At 39.2% G+C, this 14,661-nt stretch overlaps 1 protein-coding gene across 7 annotated transcripts in view; it reads left to right on the plus strand.

Moving 5' to 3' along the window:
* Window positions 1-14,661, plus strand: part of HERC1 (HECT and RLD domain containing E3 ubiquitin protein ligase family member 1) — a 220,482-nt gene that overhangs the window by 135,176 nt on the left and 70,645 nt on the right. For 5 of the 7 annotated variants that reach the window (XM_060097204.1, XM_060097205.1, XM_060097207.1 and 2 more), the window contains exons 36-41: window positions 2,756-2,995; window positions 3,388-3,471; window positions 5,503-6,023; window positions 8,304-9,079; window positions 10,876-11,074; window positions 13,194-13,354. In XM_060097204.1, coding sequence (XP_059953187.1) covers window positions 2,756-2,995; window positions 3,388-3,471; window positions 5,503-6,023; window positions 8,304-9,079; window positions 10,876-11,074; window positions 13,194-13,354 — 1,981 coding nt within the window. The remainder of the gene's footprint in view (window positions 1-2,755; window positions 2,996-3,387; window positions 3,472-5,502; window positions 6,024-8,303; window positions 9,080-10,875; window positions 11,075-13,193; window positions 13,355-14,661) is intronic. The other 2 variants (XM_060097208.1, XM_060097210.1) reach the window with 1 other exon arrangement.

Here is a 14,661-nt window from a genome sequence, read left to right on the forward strand (position 1 = left end):
ATGGCTATCAAAAGAACAGGCCCTTTCCCAGGGGCATATATAAGAGACTGGACAGTCCAGCTAGAATCCATGTAGTTTTCAGTTTATGGCTGCACCAACTAAATCTTCACCAGCCCCCACGTCTGATTTTTGTTCATTAGGCTGGTGCCTGCTTTTAGCTGAACACAGCTCATGTTGGGTTGAAACAGCCCATAGCAGACAGTATGAGGTTTTAACTTAGAGGCAGGTCCAGGCAGTTGGAAGCTCTGAATTGAGGATTCTATAAAATTGGCAACTTTTGGGGGCAGCAATAAAGCCTAAATGCTGTAGGATCAGACAGCTGCATTTCAAGTCTAAGTGACGAGCAAGGCTTTCCTAAGCTCTTTTTGCCTTCTCAATCTTAGAGTACAAATTTACCCACTCAAAAATATGCATTTCAGGCTAGAAAATCATCAGCCTCTAAGGGTCAGACATCTGATTTTATAAGAACTAATTGGCAACTAACAACTGCTTTTTAAAACTCTCAAAGTATATTTCTATGTGGAGATGGCCACTCTTTTTATTTTGTCTCCCTTTTTTCTAGCAGTTCTAATAGGCAAAAATCATAACAAAAAATCATCAGTTATGGAGGCTTGTTTTGTTTCCAGTACTCAAAGAATTTAAGTTCCAATCTACTCACCTGGGCAAAAAGCAAGGAGGTTGTGATCCCACTGACATTTTTCCTTTGCAGCTTTTACTTATCAGGATGATCTCTTAGTATTTATGAAGTTACGAGCATATAACATTTTACATCATTTTTTATCATACATCCAGATGCAGTAGCCACAAAGCGAAGCTGTTTTATAAAATTTACTTTTCCCTTTTCCCTCAGATCTCAAGTTTACTCAGACCCCTAGCAGTAAATTTAGCATTTTTAGGGTTCATTGGTTGGGCCAGGGCACTGGTACAGCAGTGACAGCATCTAGGCTAAAGAAAATCGCTGGAGTATTTTCTTTTCTTTTCTACTTCTCTCTCTCTCTCTTTCTCCATTTCTCCCTTTTTTCCTTTCTTTCATCTATTTAAAGTTTTACTCCAGCCCTGGGAACCGATTTAAATAACCTTATCTCCTCTCACTTGGAGGAAAGAGCAACACATACTTATAATACTTTTGGTCTACCCCAAACTCACCTTCAGGAATTTTTGAACTTTTCCCCCTCCCATCTGGACAAGAGAGCAGCTGCAAGCTATTTTTTTTTTTTTTTTTTTTTTGGCGGTACGCAGGCCTCCCACCACCGTGGACTCTCCTGTTGCGGAGCACAGGCTCCGGACGCACAGGCTCAGCGGCCATGGCTCACGGGCCCAGCCGCTCCGCAGCATGTGGGATCTTCCCGGACCAGGGCACAAACCCGTGTCTTCTGCATCGGCAGGCAGACTCTCAACCACTGCGCCACCAGGGAAGCCCCAAGCTAATTTTTATTCTTTGGCCTGTCCAAAGCCCATGTGTGGGAATGCTTGGGCTCTCTTTCTCTTCCCACCTAGAGGAGAGAACAACACAAATTTTCTTCTGGCTGCTCTTTTCCCCTCACTTTAGCTTACAAGGCCAAAAGCAGCCAGGGGACCCAGTGAGCCAACCCTCCTGGGGTTGGATCTATTATTTTTGAATTCCATAGGTAACTTTTACCTCTCACAACAGATAGCCACTCATCTGCTGCTTCATAACACGTGTAACCCCATAGCCACTAGAGTTTTGTCTTTCCCCAGTTCTCTCTCTCTCTCTTTTTCCTAAATATATAATTATATTTTAATGACTTAGAGTTGTTCTGGTGAAGCTTATGTTGCCACCATTGTGTCAGAGGTCCTGAAGATGACCCCTATGTTCAAAGATTTGATAGAAGGACTCATAGGACTCAGTATTACCATTGTACTCATGATGACTGGGGTTTATTTTAACAAGGTAGTAAGGATACATAACTGGATAATAAGGAGGAAAGATACAGGTGACGTCTGGAGGAATCCACGTGGAGGCTTCCTTATGTTCTCTCCCTCCCATGAAGGGTCACATGGACTGCACTCTTGTCCCAGCAACAAAATGCAGCAACATGTGTGTGATGTTTTAGGGAACCCCCTTAGAGACTTAGTTGCCAAGATTTTTACTGGAGACTGATCATGAAGGTACCCTCTGCCTGGCATGTACCAAAACTCCAGCTCCCAAAAGGAAAGTTCATGTTGAGTGTAAACCACATTGTTTGTTCAAACATTCTTGTCCTGGTGAGCCACCCGAATCATTTAGGGAAAGTTTTCTAACAGTGTAGGAAACTGTATAAAAGTCAAATTCCCAGATACTAGCCAAGGGCCAGTGTTACAAGCATGCCTTTTTAAAGACAGCAGTCTCAGGCCTGCTCTATTAACTCTTTTCTGCACAGAAATATACACAAGAGAGTAGTTAGAAAATTTGTATAAAGAATTGAAACTTTCCATTAATAATTTTCTGGACTGGATGTACTTCCTCAGCTTCATAATTAAGATGTAAGTTAAAATTGTTTATTTTAAATAAATACTCAAAGGTTATTCTAAATGTTCTACAAGGTAAAGATTAAATTTGTCTTAAAATCTTTACAAAATCATGAAATTATTTCATTTTTATGTTATTTTCACTTAAGCTGAAAATATGTTTATTTATATTCTCATAAATGCATAAATATTATTTACAAACATATTCCCCAGTATGGCTTTATACAGTTAATAGTATATAAACAAGTTTTTTGAATATTAGTGAACATTACCACTTTCATTTTAGTTTTACATTGTGAAGGAAAACAGAGGTAATGAAGGCACCTGTGTTGGAGTTTCTCGCTGGCCAGTACATGACTTTAACCACCGTACTACCTCGGATATGTGGCTCTATCGGGCCTACAGTGGTAACCTCTATCACAATGGAGAACAGACTCTGACATTGTCCAGCTTCACTCAAGGAGATTTCATTACCTGTGTGTTAGACATGGAAGCCAGGACCATTTCCTTTGGGAAAAATGGAGAGGTACTGAAACTCATTCAGAAGTATTGCATGTTTTCCTGTTTTTATTTATCCTCAACTCAGTTATTCAGGTACTAGCTATTCAGTTTATGGATTATTTGCTCTTCTCTGCTTTTTCTCTAATACCTTTTGGTTCTTATAATATTTATCAGCACCAAAAAAAAAAAAAAAAAAGAAAGATAGTAAAATCCCAGGAAGATTGTTGAAACAGAGGAACAAATTAAGGTTATTTATTATATGTGGAATTTCCTTAGCAAGGTTAGCAAGGTTAATTGAGATTTGGCTCTAGTAACTTACTCTGTCTCATAAGAGCTTTGAATCTTAATGTGTATTGGATATTATCAATTAAAAAATTTTTGTTTCCTTTTTTTCCTATCACCTCTGCCACACTATAGGAACCCAAATTAGCTTTTGAAGATGTGGATGCAGCAGAGTTGTACCCATGCGTAATGTTCTATAGTAGCAACCCAGGGGAAAAGGTAATGAAACCTCAAACCTTTATAATTAAGCATAAAGGATATTTGTTATTTTTTATTAATATTTGTTAACATCAGAGTTCACAGAAACAATAAGCTATTTCTACCATTAAAAGTATTTGCTCAGATAATTTACTCTTCCAGATGAAGGTTAGATTACTTTTAGAAGTTGCCTTTGCTCTTTATTAAGGCACTATTTGATATTCTGGTAATTTGAATATAGTGAGTCAACTTTCAAACATATGTGCAATTTAGGAATTACAGGAAATAGTTTAGGGATAATCTGGTTTATTGGCAGTTGTGCATATGAGAAATCTAAAAATAATCTTCAGTGTAATCAGATACCATTAGGTGAATAATGGAGGTTTCAGTTAGGATAGGGAAACTGCCTTTCATTCATTCAGCTGAGAGGGTTCTCAGTCCTTGTAGATGGTGTAAATTTGAACCTTCAACCTTCAGGAGGACAGTATTAAAGAGATAACCCTCTCACTAAAAACTTGTTTTTCTCCTCATGTAAAACCCAGTTAGAGAGAAACTTCTTTGTGGTCTCCCTGTGGGTTGATTTGTTTTCTACCCCATCCTTTTACTTGAGGATATAACGTCAAGTAAAAGTAGCCTAGGTCTGGTCTCCGGAATTTCTAGTTATTTTTTAGTAGAAAGTTTTCAAGCCATCTCATATATAATGTGTCTATAATGGAAGTGCTAGATTTGGTAAATTCTAACCATGAAAGTTACCATTTATTCTGGGCTTTTAATATATTTTTAAAATTTTCAAGGAGGTATAATTTCAAGCTAGCCATTCATGAGAGAGGGGAACTGCTTCTTGAACCAGGTAGTCAACAAAACTGAACTGGAAATGAAATAAAGAGGCAAACCAGTACCTGCTTTTATCCCTTTCCCTGATGATTTTCTTGCAGCCCAGAATAGGTTCTGGTATGTTCTGGTTAGAATGATGGCCTATTGCTCCCTAACATTTGTGAACCTTGAAGGAATTAATTTAACCATAGGCTTTGTATCAATCACTTTATTCTACCCAGGAGGCTTTTCTTTTTTCTTTTTTTTTTTTTTTGCGGTACGCGGGCCTCTCACTGTTGTGGCCTCTCCCGTTGTGGGGCACAGTCTCCGGACGCACAGGCTCAGCGGCCGTGGCTCACGGGCCCAGCTGCTCCGTGGCATGTGGGATCTTCCCGGACCAGGGCACAAACCCGTGTCCCCTGCATCGGCAGGCGGACTCTCAACCACTGCGCCACCAGGGAAGCCCCCAGAAGCCTTTTCTGACTTCAGAATCTGATTAAAAAAAACAATACTAATAATAGTTAACATTTTTTGAACATTTACTGTGTGTCTGGCACTGTACTGATAAGCACTTTATGTGCATAGTCTAATTTAATCTTTAATATAGTAAGAGATAGATACTGTTATTAGTGCCAATTTTTTTTTCAGTTGAAAAAGCTGAGGTTAGTGAGATTAAATGATTTCCAAAAATTACATACAGTTAAGATTCGAACCCAAGTCTTGCTCTTCTTTCAGCCTCTATGTCTTATTTGAAATGTGTGTCCAGATTGGGAATATACCAATTTTCTAGCCTTGTGATTTATCTTTGTGCCCCTGGAACAATATAAGATGGTCCCAGGACTCGTTATTATTCTGCTGTCTTGAGGACTAGAGTGGATAGATCCTCAAGGCTTTTCCGGGGGATCGGGGGTTGGTGCTAAATGGAGTCAGTCACATAAACCTTGGTCTATATCTATCTTTTGGGTGGCCACAACAGCACTCCTGCTCACAGACTGCACGCAGTTTAAATGACAAGGTAGCTTATTTCACAGGACCATACTGGTACTAACCTCAGTAGAACTGTAAAATTTGTTCACTCCTTATTGGGGGCCAACAGTATAATACACACGTATCAGGAGACCAAATACTAGTTCCACATAGGATTCATGTGCTAGAATTTATAGTTTTATAATTTACAGAATAAATAGTTTAGGAGAACTATTAATAATCACACATTTGCTACCCTCTTTTCTTTTATAGGTGAAAATTTGTGATATGCAGATGCGTGGCACACCACGAGACTTACTTCCAGGAGACCCCATTTGTAGTCCAGTAGCAGCAGTGCTGGCAGAGGCCACTATTCAGCTTATTCGTATCCTTCATCGAACAGACCGTTGGACTTACTGCATTAACAAAAAAATGATGGAAAGGCTGCACAAAATTAAGATATGTATTAAAGATTCAGGTCAGAAGCTAAAGAAAAGCCGCTCGGTTCAAAGCCGAGAGGAAAATGAAATGAGAGAGGAGAAGGAGAGCAAAGAGGAAGAGAAAGGTAAACACAATAGACATGGCCTTGCTGACCTGTCAGAGCCGCAGCTGAGGACCCTTTGCATAGAGGTGTGGCCCGTGCTGGCAGTGATAGGAGGAGTTGATGCTGGTCTTAGAGTTGGAGGTCGGTGTGTTCACAAGCAAACTGGGCGCCATGCCACACTGCTGGGAGTGGTCAAGGAGGGCAGCACGTCTGCCAAAGTCCAATGGGATGAAGCAGAAATTACCATCAGGTATGATTTGTTGAGTTACACTTTTAGCAAATGAGTATTTATTGGTGAAATGGGCCATTGCCTATGGACAGTGAGTAATTATGTATTTTAGGTGAGCTGCCAATTAACTTTTTTTTTTTTTTTTGCTATGTGCGGGCCTCTCACTGCTGTGGCCTCTCCTGCTGTGGAGCCCAGGCTCTGGACGCGCAGGCCCAGCGGCCATGGCTCACGGGCCCAGCCGCTCCACAGCACGTGGGATCTTCCCGGACCGGGGCACGAACCCGTGTCCCCTGCATCGGCAGGCAGACTCTCAACCACTGCGCCACCAGGGGAGCCCCCAATTAACTTTTTAAAATAATTTTTTTCATACATCTGGGTATGAGTACTGTGATTTCATAAAGGAATATTTCCCAAACTTGTGTTCCTTGGAATACTAGTGGCTTGTAAAATATATAGTTTTTATTTTGTTTTGTGAAGAAATGGTAAGCTCACTAGTTTAGGTGTAACTGGGATCCTTCTATTTTTCATTTGGCTTCCTCCTTTTTAATCATTTCCATTACGCATTGGGACAGAAAAAAGCCAGTCAGCAGGTCTGTCAGTTACATGTTATGTAGGAGGGCTTTGAATGTAGGGTGGGAACATTTGAGTGACTAAAATTAGGTTTTGGATTATCTGTGATTTTTAAGTATTCTTGCCTTTTTTTTTTTAAAGCATATATTTCTATACCCTTAGTGTGCAACATGTTGGATGGGTATGAAAATTACATTTATTTGGCACAAACTGTGTGCTTAAAAGCATTTAGATGTGTTTGCAATCAGATAGGATTTGTGTGAAATAGAAACTTCATATGTTTAAAAGGAAGTATGTCAAGTATCTCAGTTGATAAGGGGACTCATCTAATGACTACAGAGTTATATCATTTGAAAACATGGATTTATTGATGATACTTTGTAACTGTTCATTATACTGCTTAAAGTGATTCCACTGTTAATATGACATGGGATAGTATCAAAAACAGTGGTTCGGGCTTCCCTGGTGGCGCAGTGGTTGAGAGTCCGCCTGCCAGTGCAGGGGACGCGGGTTTGTGCCCCGGTCCGGGAGGATCCCACATGCCGCGGAGCAGCTGGGCCCGTGAGCCATGGCCGCTGAGCCTGCACGTCTGGAGCCTGTGCTCCACAACGGGAGAGGCCACAACAGTGAGAGGCCCCCATACTGCAAAAAAACAAAACAAAACAAAAAAACAAAACGGTTCTTCAGTATTTTTTGGAGCTGGTACTGTTTTAGAATCTAATGATAGCAGTGGACCCTCTCAGCTGAAAAATAACTATATATGAATTTTACACACAATTTCAGGAGTTAATGGACTTCAAGCTAAGAAAGCAATGAAAATTTTACTTGTGAAAGTATCTGCCTTTTCTTTTATTCTTTGCCTTGTTTCAGAAAGGATTTATGATGCCTTACTAAGATGCATATGATATAGCAAAGTAATTAAATTAAATTAAAACCAACAAGAAAAATGACACAAAGGGAAAACAAGATTTGAAAGTTTAAGCTAGAACCAAGATTTCGTTTAATAGAACAAATATATGCCACCAAACTTTGTATACTTGCTAAAGCTTTCTGTTCCAATTTGTTTAATTATAACATGTTTAAACTTAGGGAAATTCTTGATGAATATCAGGAAATACGTGATCATATTCTTGCTTAAACTAAATTAGAAGCATTTATTGAAGACTACAAAGTAATTTTTTTGAATGAAACAAAGTCTTATCTGGAACACGTTATAAATGACCATTACCCATATAATAAACTAGATTTATTATGCAAACTTTCCAAATAGCTTACATCAGGGATCGGCATACTACACCTGGCCCGGCTCCTCTTTTTGTAAATAAAGTTACATAGCCACACACATTCATTCAGGTATATCAGTGGCTGTGCTCACACTATGATGGCAGGGTTGAAAGGTTGCAACAGAGACCACGTGGCCTCCAAGTCCTAAAATATTTACTGTTTGGCTCTTTACAGAAATTTTGCCAGTTCCTGGCTTATATTATATAGTAATGAATATTCTTATTTGAAAGCACATGAACATCTCATTGCTTTTGCGTTTAACATCACATCCCCCCACTTTCTCATAATAGATTCATTTTTCTATTTGTAATGAGTTCTCTAGTTTGTGCAAATTATTATCTGTACTGTTTACATGATACATCTTATTTTGTCTACATTATTTTCTGTACCTTCCTCTTGTCTATCCCTCACTTGCTTCTTCCTGTGTCATTCTGATCTTTATTAAAGCTTCCCAACTTTTTGGTCGCCTAGTGATACTCCATTGTATAACCTGGAGCCCTGTGAACCGCTTCCTTTTGACGTGGCACGATTTCGAGGCCTGACGGCTTCTGTGTTGCTGGACCTCACATATCTGACTGGCATTCACGAAGACATGGGCAAACAGAGCGCCAAGCGACATGAAAAGAAACACCGACATGAGTCTGAGGAGAAAGGGGATGTTGAGCAGAAAATTGAGAGTGAATCTGCTTTAGATACACGAACAGGCTTAACATCTGATGATGTTAAAAGTCAGGGTACCACAAGCTCCAAATCAGAAAACGAAATAGCTTCATTTTCTTTAGATTCAACAGTGCCAGGTGTGGAATCCCAACATCAAATAACAGAAGGAAAAAGAAAAAATCACGAACACATATCCAAAAACCATGACATAGCCCAGTCAGAAATCAGAGCAGTCCAGCTGTCCTATCTCTACCTCGGTGCTATGAAATCACTTAGTGCTCTTCTTGGCTGTAGTAAATATGCTGAACTGTTGCTGATACCAAAAGTTCTGGCTGAAAATGGCCACAACTCAGACTGTGCAAGCTCTCCAGTTGTTCATGAAGACGTGGAGATGCGTGCAGCCCTTCAGTTCTTGATGCGCCACATGGTGAAACGAGCAGTCATGCGGTCACCCATAAAGAGAGCACTGGGATTAGCAGATCTGGAACGAGCTCAAGCCATGATCTATAAGTTAGTGGTCCATGGACTTTTGGAAGACCAGTTTGGGGGCAAAATTAAACAAGGTAAGTTATCTGATTTTTAAAATTTTTGCTTTGTGCTGTTGAAATTATTCATAATTGTCAGAAGTGATACATTCTATTAAAGACTTATAAGTTTTTTTGGGGGGGCCAAAGCAATTTTCACATTTCCTTTGCAAGGAAAACAGTTCCTTTCTGTTTCTTTATATTAATAATCATCTGTCTACAGGCATACCTCATTTTATTGAGCTTTGCAGATACTGCATTTTTTACAAATTGAAGGTTTGTGGCAACCCTGGGTTAGGCACGTCTTTCAGTGCCATTTTTCCAACAGCATTTGCTTGCTTTGTGTCTCTGTCACATTTTGGTAATTCTCACAATATTTCAAACTTTTTCATCATTATTATGTTTCTTATGGTGATCTGTGATCAGTGATCTTTGATGTTGCTACTGTGACTTGCTGAAGGCTTAGATGATGGTTAGCATTCTTTAGCAATAAAGTATTTTTTAATTAAGATATGTACATCGTTTTTTTTTTTTTAGACATAATGCTATTGCATACTTAACAGACTACAGTATAGTGTAAACATAACTTTTAGATATACTGGGAAACCAAAAAGTCACTGTATTGCAATATTTGCTTTATTGCAGTGATCTGGAACCAAACCCGCAATATCTCTGAGGTGTGCCTGTACCTATAATTTTCTATTTTAAACCTATGCAAGTATTAGAACTTAATAATTATTACATTTTGTAAAACTGAAATTTAACTCATGCCACAGAAGGTACTCAAGTATTTACTGATCTGATTCAATATATATATTATTCTGATAACTTCTCAGAGACATTTTAAAGGACTTTTAAAAGTACTACTTTCATAGACTATATATTGTGTGTAAAAAAACCTTGTTTTATCTTTTATCCTCACCTTTGGGGATAATATGAATTCTGAGATAAAAATGAGGTTCATTCAATAAACATTTACTGAGTGCTTACAGTGTGCCAGGTACTATTCTAGATTTTGGGGAGTCAACAGTGAACAAAGTCACCTGCCTTCATGGTGCTTCCATTCTCATTTTCTTCCTTCCCTTCCTCTTCCTCTTCTTTTACCTTTTCCCTTACTCCCCTTCTTCCTTTTTTAGCTTAGATAGTAAGTAGGAAGAGAGAGGTGTGTGGTGCATATAAATAGGAGTGTTAAGATCATGATTATGAAAAGTACTTCATCATTTAGCAAGCCAAATAGAATTAGCTCTCTGTTTGTAACAACTGCTATCTTGATTATGTTTATTTGTAGGCTCCCTTACCAGATAAGAAAAATTACAAATATTTGTAAGCCCTTAGACATTTTAACTTTTTTTTTTTTAACTCTTGGGAGTAGTTTATTTTGTGAAGCACTGTCATTTTTAGAACATGGAGTTTCTGTTTAGGTTTATATTATTCTTGTATTTACATATCTTCATCTTTGCTTGTTTAAAGACTAAAGATAGGCATCAAAATCAAAGTGCTAAGGAAACACAGTTTTAATGATCTTTAGAGAACCTCTGGTTAAACCTTAACAAACAAAAGTGAAACTTTTTTGTTTTTAAGAGCACCTTCTCTAAAATAAGAAATGAGTAATTACAAGGGCTTGTTACATTATTGTCTGTAGAGTCTATAACGAGTACAATAGTGAATACAGGATGTATATATATATAAGAACATTTTTTTCTGTAAATCTTTTGCAGAAATTGATACTTATGAAATATATTTAGAAGCTTTCCAAATTAAAAGTTTCCCATTCCCTCATCACTTTTGAAAAAACAAATCCTTACTACTTTCTTAACCTTAATCTTGGTTTATAGAGATTGATCAACAAGCTGAGGAAAGTGACCAAGCCCAACAGGCACAGACGCCAGTTACCACTAGCCCATCAGCCTCAAGTACAACATCCTTTATGAGCAGCTCACTGGAGGACACCACAACTGCCACTACTCCAGTCACTGACACAGAAACGGTGCCTGCATCTGAGTCCCCAGGAGTGATGCCACTTAGTCTTCTCAGGTAGGGAAGTTGACCTTTAATGTCTGCCATATTGATGCCTATGGTTCTAAACACACAATTGTTCTCTTGTGAAGAATGTGTCCAACTAAGTCAAGGCATTCTAGAGCTAGAGGGAACCCGAGAGATCATATAGTCAAACTCATTTTACTGAAGTTGGAAGTGTCCCTCAGAAGTTTAATAACTTGCCCAAAGTCTCACAGCCAGTTAGTGGTGGTCCCAGATCTAATCAGCAGTACCACTGACAATCAGGTACTGTAGTACTCTATCTTCTTATAATGATCTTTTTTTTTGGCTAGACTTTTGAATATTTTTTTTCCTCCAAAGGTAAATACTTGTATTTTGAATATTAGAGCCTCAAGAAAGAGCTTACCTCCAGGAAAACGATTTTTTCTTCTTGGTGTTTTCCTTTTAAGCATAATTCTTTAACTATACTTTTATTCTTTCTATAAGGTCAAACAAGTCTACTTTTCAAACGAGAGAGCATGTCTTATGATCTTCAGCCAGCCCTATTTTAGTAGACTCATAAATTCCAAAGAATGCCTAAGTTTCTTTTTGCTTCAGTTTGCTAGATGTATACATAAAATAAAAACGTTTGAGTGAAAATCTTTAGGGAGAGAGTTTTGTGAGCTCTCTTAACGAGGGCTTAAGTGAAATGAAGGTAAGCAGAATAGTCTCCCTTTTTCTTATTTCTTTTCCCCCTTCCCTTAATTAATAGGTCATTATTGTTTCCAGTGTGTAAACACATCTTAGAGGATAGGAGAGAGAGTGGCTATTATTGTAATGAGTCTAAAATTTTGGTGTGCACAAGAGCCACCTGGGAAGCTTTTTAAATCTCTGGGGCTGTATTCCCCAGCAAGTCGCATTCAGTAGGTCTGGTGTGGCACCTAGTTTGCATTTGAATTAAGTTTCTCCAGTGATTCTGATACAGTGAGCTTTAGCTCACGCATTAAGAATTATTGCTCTGGTCTTAGACAGAAGGAGTGCTAATCCTAGTAGCTACCAGTGGCCGGCCCCCACACATCTGCCTCTTAGCTCTCTCACTTAAGTAACACAGTTCCAGGAAGTGCTTCTGTTCAAGAAAGGAGGAAGAGAAGAGTGATAGGATATTCTAATATGGTTTTTAATCCTTCTGGCAATTACAGAATTCAAGGCATCCACAGAGAATCAGTAGCACTGTGACTCTTTGTTGCCTTTCAAACTCCATAGGCATGGAATTCAGTGGTAAAATAATGCTCCCTTGCTCCCAGAGACATTCACCAGGCCTGTGACTCCTTCTTTCCTCTTAGTCTGCATTTCCCTGTTATCGGCTAGGACTGTAGTAGAGCTGCAGTTGTCGCTGCCTGGCTCAACATCATTTAATACAAGAAAAATCAGGGAACAACTGACCCCTGTGTGGATACCACCATATCACAGTTGCTTGACTGGGTTGACAGTGCTCTTTTGATGCTTAAAAAGTTATTAGTTCTGTTGGACAAATCTAAAGAGGAGTCACTCAGTGAGGATCTTCCTGGACTTATTTTTTAGCCAGTGTCTGCCTTATCAGCATGAGAGGGGCTGCTTCTCCTGTACCTTTACCCCTCTACACAGCTGACATATCATTCATATGCTGTTTTTCATTTGTGTTGGGTGACTGGGCACTTATCTTTTCTTTCCGTAACTTACCTATAGACTCTCACTTTAAATCCATGTGAATAATTTCATGGCTATAGCGAATGTATGTATCTGAAGTAACTATAAGTTATCTATCTTTAAAAGTCTTCTTTATTCTCTAACTACTATATGCCTACCAAAATACCCCTGTCACCTTGGTATTATAGTAGAAGGAAAGCTGCATGAAGGCAGGGATTTTTTAAAAATCTATTTTGTTAATTGCTGTATTCCCCCCACCTGCTGTGTTGCTTTTATTTTGCTGAACTCACGAAAAGGCATTACTTTTAGAGTAAAAGCATCCTATGAGGTAACGATTTTTAACACTGTGGAGTCTCTCTTCCCTCTCCCCAATTAAACTATAGCTAACTTGTATAGCTTTCCAGGTCTCATATTCTTCTGTAAGAAGATTGTGATGTATACATTATTTTCTAATTGGATTTCTGTGCTAACCATTGTTGTTTTCTTAAAGGCAAATGTTCTCTAGTTACCCAACTACCACTGTACTTCCCACACGTCGTGCACAGACTCCTCCAATATCATCATTACCAACCTCTCCTTCTGATGAAGTAGGAAGGAGGCAAAGCTTAACTTCTCCTGATTCCCAGTCAGCAAGGCCAGCTAACCGCACAGGTGCGTGTGCTATCATGCACTATGACACCCAGACCTTGACATTCCATATGTGTGAGACTTTATTACGTGGGCACTGTGTTTTGTCTTCACTGAAGGTAAAACAGTGATTTTAATTAAGGGGAATCTGCCCCATCAAACTGAGCTGTCTTCTCTCTTTTGAAGCTGTAGATTGAACTATGGCTATTTAAGAGAGAAATAATGTACTGTACATCAGTCATATTAGACCTTCTTTCTTTTCTAATATAGGCATTTTTAATGCTGTTAATTTCCCTCTAAGCACTGATGTTGCTGCAATCCAAACATTTTGAAATGCTATGTTTTCATTTTTATTCAGTTTAAAGTACTTTTTAGTTTATCATTGATATCTTTTTTTTTTTTTTTTTTTTTTTGCGGTACACGGGCCTCTCACTGTTGTGGCCTCTCCCGTTGCGGAGCACAGGCTCCGGATGCGCAGGCTCAGCGGCCACGGCTCACGGGCCCAGCTGCTCCACGGCGTGTGGGATCTTCCCAGACCGGGGCACGAACCCGTGTCCCCTGCATCGGCAGGCGGACTCTCAACCACTGCGCCACTAGGGAAGCCCCTGATATCTTCTTTGACATATGGGTTATTTGGAAGTATGTTATTTCACTTCCTAATAGTAGGGGATTTTCCAGGTATCTTTCTATTGTTGATTTCTAGTTTAATTTCATTGTCATCAAAGAACATATCTTGTATAATTTGAATTATTTTATTTTATTTTATTTTTTATTTTTTATTTTTTTTCTTTTTGCGGTATGCGGGCCTCTCACTGTCGTGGCCTCTCCCGTTGCGGAGCACAGGCTCCGGACGTGCAGGCCCAGCGGCCATGGCTCACGGGCCCAGCCGCTCCGCGGCATATGGGATCCTCCCAGATCGGGGCACGAACCCGTATCCCCTGCATCGGCAGGCGGACTCTCAACCACTGCGCCACCAGGGAGGCCCTTATTTTATTTTTATTTATTTATTTTTTGGTGGTAGATATTTAACTTTATTAGAAACTGCCTATAGTTTCCCATAGTGGTTGTACCATTTTCTAATTGCTTCTTAGACTCTCAGTCAGTCCTATTTTTTTTGCCTCACTTTCGTTTCCAGAAGTATCTGCTGCCACCCATTTCTGAACATTTTGAGATTCTGAGGAATAAGTTCTGTTGTTTTGACTTTCCTCATTGGTATTGTAGGATTCAGTTTTCTCAGGACCACTGAGGCAATTTATGTTTGCCCATTGGCTTTCTAACTTCTAAAATTTTATTGCAGTTTTCCTGTTCTCTCTGTCCTTATGGATTTCTGC

Source organism: Mesoplodon densirostris, chromosome 4, assembly GCF_025265405.1.
Source record: "Mesoplodon densirostris isolate mMesDen1 chromosome 4, mMesDen1 primary haplotype, whole genome shotgun sequence".
Classification (NCBI taxonomy): domain Eukaryota; kingdom Metazoa; phylum Chordata; class Mammalia; order Artiodactyla; family Ziphiidae; genus Mesoplodon; species Mesoplodon densirostris.